This window comes from Caretta caretta, chromosome 9 (genome assembly GCF_965140235.1).
Source record: "Caretta caretta isolate rCarCar2 chromosome 9, rCarCar1.hap1, whole genome shotgun sequence".
NCBI classification, from domain to species: domain Eukaryota; kingdom Metazoa; phylum Chordata; order Testudines; family Cheloniidae; genus Caretta; species Caretta caretta.
Window position 1 is genome coordinate 28,736,625 of NC_134214.1, and position 6,000 is coordinate 28,742,624.

The 6,000-nt window shown below is 37.1% G+C and overlaps 1 protein-coding gene across 1 annotated transcript; it reads right to left on the reverse strand.

Annotated features, from left to right (window-relative positions):
- Positions 1–4,221: 4,221 nt before the first annotated feature.
- LOC125642772 (G-protein coupled receptor 55-like) lies at positions 4,222–5,115 on the reverse strand. Its single transcript, XM_048864547.1, has one exon. It carries the CDS (start codon positions 5,113–5,115, stop codon positions 4,222–4,224), a length of 894 nt encoding a protein of 297 aa, XP_048720504.1.
- Positions 5,116–6,000: the final 885 nt, after the last annotated feature.

Below are 6,000 nucleotides of genomic sequence, written 5' to 3' on the forward strand. Positions count from 1 at the left end.
CATTTTTAACAGTGTGGATGATTAACCATTGGAACAACTAACCAAGGGACATGGTGGAGTCTCCATCTCCTGAAGTCTTTAAATCTTCCTAAAAGATATACTATAGCTCAAACAGAGGTTTGATATAGAAATTAAGGGGTGAGATTCTTTGGTCTGTCATGCAGGCGGTCAGACTAAACAATCATTATGGTCCCTTCTCGCCTTAAAATCTGTAAATGAATCTATTAAGCACACTACTAGGTACAAATAAAATTGCTTTTCATCAGCATTATCACAGCGAGTCCAGAAGTAATCTTATCCAAAAGAATTCAGATCAAATACAGACTGTTATTAAAGTGTTTAGTTATTTGAATCAACTTTTATTCAAGATTGCAGGCGAAAGCAGAGTTGAAATGTGAAATTTTAAATGGGTCCTTACTTTTTTTCTGTCATCACCTGATTTTTTCATCTGGATTATACCTCATTAACATCTTAATACACCTGGCACAGACCCTAGTGGGAGTTTCTGTTGTCCAAGAATTTTAGGCTCCTAGTGTGACTATATATGGCAGAATGTGTTAGGAATAAACATTAGAAGAAAAAGCTCTTCTCGTTTTGCTCAGAGCAACCTGAAAGTTCAAATGGGAAAAAGCATTGACTCAGAAAGACCAGTGTGTTTTTTTGTTTTTAATGTCAAAGTTTATTCAAAAGTGTTTCTTACGAATTTTCAGACTGCTGAGCTGAGCAAAAGAGGTATTCTTGTACTTTAGAAGTCTGCCTCTGTGAGTCTTGATCTCAGCCGGTTACTGTGGGCAGCCAGTTCCGTTTGTCTCTGTCTGCAAAATGGGAAATGGTGTGTCTGGGGTTCAAGCAGAAAAAAAAAATTCACACACAACTACAAAACCCTGAAACTTTACAGAGCTGTAAACATCTTATCAAATATGTTCTATTAAAATGACATGCTTAAAATAGTTGTAGATTTCAGGGGTTGGAGCTTCTCTATTTTATTTTTTTATAAGTTTTTCAACAATTAACAACAATTTACATTAAAAGAAGCTATACTCAAAATAATAACTAAAAAAATTGAAAGTTTAGCTACAAAGACTGATCTTGATTTTATTTTTCTAAAAGTGCAGTTCATCTCTGAAAAGTGATGATGCAAAAATGGCATCTCCTTGCTGAATAGTACTACCAGATCTGCTTAAGTTAGTGATGAAAAGATTTGACTATTCTAAACTCCTATTGGTCATAAATACTCAGCACTGCTATGGATTTTGAAATAAATCGGGGCCACATTCTGCTTTCATCTACATGTGTGATTGAAGACATAATTTGAAGACAAGGGAGTTATATAAAAGTACTGTTGGTCAGCAAAATCTTTCTTATTGGTGATGATCATGAATAACAAAGAAATAACTCTGCCTGACTTTCAGATCATGCCCTGAAATTGTAGAGTTAGCAGTTAGGAAAACTATATTTTTATTCATAAATTAAGCAAATCTGATCAGCAAAACATTCAGACACAATAAACATAGAATTCCATAATTTTTTTAATTTTAAAAATTAAATTGAATTCTCACTACAGATAGGACCACAATCCTTGCAGATCCTTGTACATAGAGTTCTCTTAATCTCCCCAAGAGGCTCCTCTGATTATGGACTTCTGCAACCTGCAAACTTCCATCTGCATTTGGGGGACCGAGTGCAACCTGGACTCTCTGGCCAGTGGTATGAATATATGGATGTCCAGCCTGTCCTCTTTCTGGTGATGGCAAGCTCCGGAAGTTAAGATTCTCCCTGTAACTATGAGAGCAACCAAATATTTCCTTCCTTTGCCTGCTGAATCTGTACACCTACCCCCCTTAAACCTAACAGGTATTGCTGCTCTGGTGATAAGTAAAAAAATCATCTACAAACCAGAACCCTTCTGCCGTGGCTCTGACACCAGATGCAGTAGCTCTGATCATTGGCTTCGCGTCAGAGATTGTCCTTCCTGGCTGCCAGAGGATTTTATTTATTTATTTATCCTGAGAAACACGGGCTTTCTTCAGTTTTGCTGTTCCTGCTTACAAAGAGCCTCCAGTATCTTTGCTACTTATACCAGCAACACTTAGGAAAGATCTTCTTGAAGCAAAATAAGAAAAGAATTTTCAAACAGATGGTTCTCAATTTAATTTTCAAAATAAACAAAACTTTTAAAAGAAGGATCAATATTGTTCTATGACTGTAACTTTTAAAATGTTATGTTTTATTTAAAAAGAGTGCTAAATTATTTAAATTGTAATATAAGTTGTCAGATAATTACACAGTCTGAAAGAGGAGTGATGGAACTCATGGGATTTCTCAGGGAATAAAGTGGATAGGGTGAAGGAGATTATAGTTAGAAATTATTTTTTAGTTGTCTGAAATTTGTGGAGTTGGTGGCCTCTTCTTCCCTTCTTGTGAGTTTATTTCTGGCGATTCAATTGTGTTCTACCATCACAATTGTAAGTCCCCATTTTCATCCTGGAGAATGCAATCTGACTAATTTTTATAACTGTTTTCAAAAGAAAATGTCCAGTACAGGCATTGAAAGCAGTAATTCAGTCTGAAGGATGCAAATGAGCCCACAAGTGTTATGACATTGGAGAGTCATCCCAAGAAATTCAAAGAAGATATGGTTTTCTAATGCTATAATTAAAATAAAAATAGGCATTAATTTTTAAAAAGGAAGAATACCCTATTGCCCACAAAAATCTTTAGCTGACAATTTGCTAAGTGACATGGCTGATGCAGACAGAAATGACTCATAATATCCTCAAGAATAGGAGTTTCTGAAACTGCAGCACTAAGAAAGCCACATTTTGTTTCTGGGATCTGCCAATGCAGAGAAACTCTCCCGTCTGCCCCAATTACAAGTTACAATAGAGCCCTTTGTGTGCAATAGAGCTCTTTGTATGTATTAGTTATAGTCATTCTCCTATTATTGGCTAACACATCTTAGGTCAAACGTATATGCATCCAATACAGGCATAAATATACACAGCAGCAGCACATATGCATTAGTCAATACAACTGATCAACTGCCTATACAATTTTCTTTTAAAAACAGCACAGTTGTGCCCTTTTACGGAAATCAATTTCTTTTCAAATTTGAAAAAAAATGATTTACTCCAAGGACTAGAAACTTCTTATGTGAATAGTCAGGAAGAGCAAATTGTTATGATGCGGTTAAAAGGTCATGAAAAATAGATTCCATCAGTGAAAGTCCCTTTGATTTTAGCAGCATGAGTCATATGCCTTTATAATACTCTTATCAAAGTTAAACAATGCGAAGGCAGGCAGCAAATTTCTTGTATGTATTGTTCTATATCTTTGCCTTAGGCCCTTAAGTATAAATACATTAGATTACACCACAATTCCTTTTATATGGTGTTTCATTAAGAGCACTAGTCTCATTTTTTCACATGGACAATTCATGCCAAAATTGCAGAAACATCCCACTCTGGTTTGAAAAGTTCTGATAATGAGACATTCACAAATCCCAAACTAATGTTGCTCCTGTTGGATATTCTGAAAACCGTCACTATATGAAGCCAGGACCAGATAACTTATACTGGTCATGATGATTACTTTTTGACAGGACTCTTAAGTTTTTTTTTTAATCAGCCAAGTGCAGCGCACACTCAAAATGCATGTCTAGTTTGTGCTCACAGTTACCTCCAAAGATGGAGAAGAGCTTCAGATAAATAGTTCTGCTCTTGATCCATCCCTAACAGTTTCTGTTTATTTCAGTAAAGGTCGATTTAGGATGAATGAGAGATTTCAATGGACACTTGTACTACAAGGGTTCTTCTACTTTAGCAAGTTTATTTCAGATTTTTAACAGACATCTTACAGTTTGAGATGATAAAATTCTTTCCTATTATGCCTCTGAGCCATCTTGTTTTTGTTCTTTATTTTTACATTTTCTTTTTGTTTTGTTTCAAAGAAAAGAAAGATGTTAGGTTTTACAAGGCTTACAATATTATTCTATGCGCATATGTGCTCTCAGACACATTTGCATGCATGCCCACATTCTGTCACTCCCCCCAAATACAGGCGTGCACACACACAAGATTACTTGGGTAATCTTATTTAAAAGCAATAAACTTCAGTTTTGCGAGAAATCTATTTGACAAGCTTTAGCTGAGAAAATGACATTATTCTCTAGCATGAAGTTCAATCATCCAGTACTGGCCTGAGAGACAGAAAAAGGTTTTGCTAAGTCCTGAAGTAAGTTTTCTTGCGAAATTCTTTTGCAGTAAAGTAGTAACAGATAGCATCCAGACAGCAGTTGACATTGGCTAAACACATTGCCACCTGAATGAAGAGGCTAATGCTTTGTTTCACACTGCAGTCCACAATGATGTGCTGCCTTACCAGGAACTGCAGAAAGATCCCCAGATGGACTGGTGTGAAGCAAACCATGAACACGGTGAGATTGGCTGCAATGATCCATACACTGGTAACTTGCTCAGCCCTCTTTTTTTGTTGGTTTTTATCTTTTAGAAGAGTCTGGATGATCTTAACAGAACAATAAACCATCACAGTAAATGGGATGAGAAATCCAAAGATTTCAACAGAAAGGATGACTGGCATGCTCCATGTCTGATCTGACATATTGTGGAAGCATCTGAAATTGTCAGTGTTTTTTAAGTTATACATGGGGATGCTGCCAAGCCAAACTACAACCCAAACGCAGCAGCATGTCATGCCTGCCCTCCTAGGGGATCGGAAAATCCTAGCTTGGAAAGGGTGCCTGATAGCAATATATCTGTCCAAGCTAATGCAGGCAATGAGGAAAATACTTCCATACATAGTGACAAAATAGACTGATTCCATAAATGTGCACAAGAACCAGTGCCTATTTTGTATGGAGTAGTACATCTTGAAAGGAAGAGAGAAAAGAAGAAGAAGATCCATAAGAGCAAGGTTTATCATGTAGATTGATGATTCTGTCCATTTCTTCCAGAAGCAGCAGAAAACCCATAGGGCTAGCAAATTGAGAATCAAACCAAGAATGAAAGTAGGTATGTAGATCACCATCTGGAAATATTTCATTATGGTATCAGCATGCTCAAAGTCGCATTCCTTGCTGAAGTTGCTGGCATTCATTTCTCTTCTAAAATATACAGAGAAGATTAAACAACACTATATTTCTATATTCCAGATAGATAACATATTAAAGGGTGTCATAAATATAAAGGGAAGGGTAACCACCTTTCTGTATACAGTGCTATAAAATCCCTCCTGGCCAGAGGCAACATCCTGCTACCTGTAAAGGGTTAAGAAGCTCAGCTAACCTGGCTGGCACCTGACCCAAAGGACCAATAAGGGAACAAGATACTTTCAAATCTTGGCGGGGGGGGGGGGGAAGGCTTTTGTTTGTACTCTTTGTTTATGTGTTTATTCTCTCTTGGGACTGAGAGAAGCCAGACAGAAATCCATCTTCTCCAACGCATCCTAATCCAAGTCTCCAATATTGCAATCAGCATAGGTAAGCCAGGCAAGGCGGATTAATTAATCTTTTGTTTTATGTGAATTTTCCCTATGTTAAGAGGGAGGTTTATTCCTATTTTCTGTAACTTTAAGGTTTTGCCCAGAGGGGGATCCTCTGTGTTTTGAATCTGAATCCCCTGTAAAGTATTTTCCATCCTGATTTTACAGAGGTGATTCTTTTACCTTTTCTTTAATTAAAATTCTTCTTTTAAGAACCTGATTGATTTTTCATTGTTCTTAAGATCCAAGGGTTTGGGTCTGTGTTCACCTGTACAAATTGGTGAGGATTATTATCAAGCCTTCCCCAGGAAAGGGGATGTAGGGCTTGGGGGGATATTTTGGGGGAAGACGTCTCCAAGTGGTCTCTTTCCCTGTTCTTTGTTTACAACGCTTGGTGGTGGCAGCTTACTGTTCAAGGACAAGGCAAAATTTGTACCTTGGGGAAGTTTTTAACCTAAGCTGGTAAGAATAAGCTTAGGAGGTCTTTCATGCAGGTCTCCA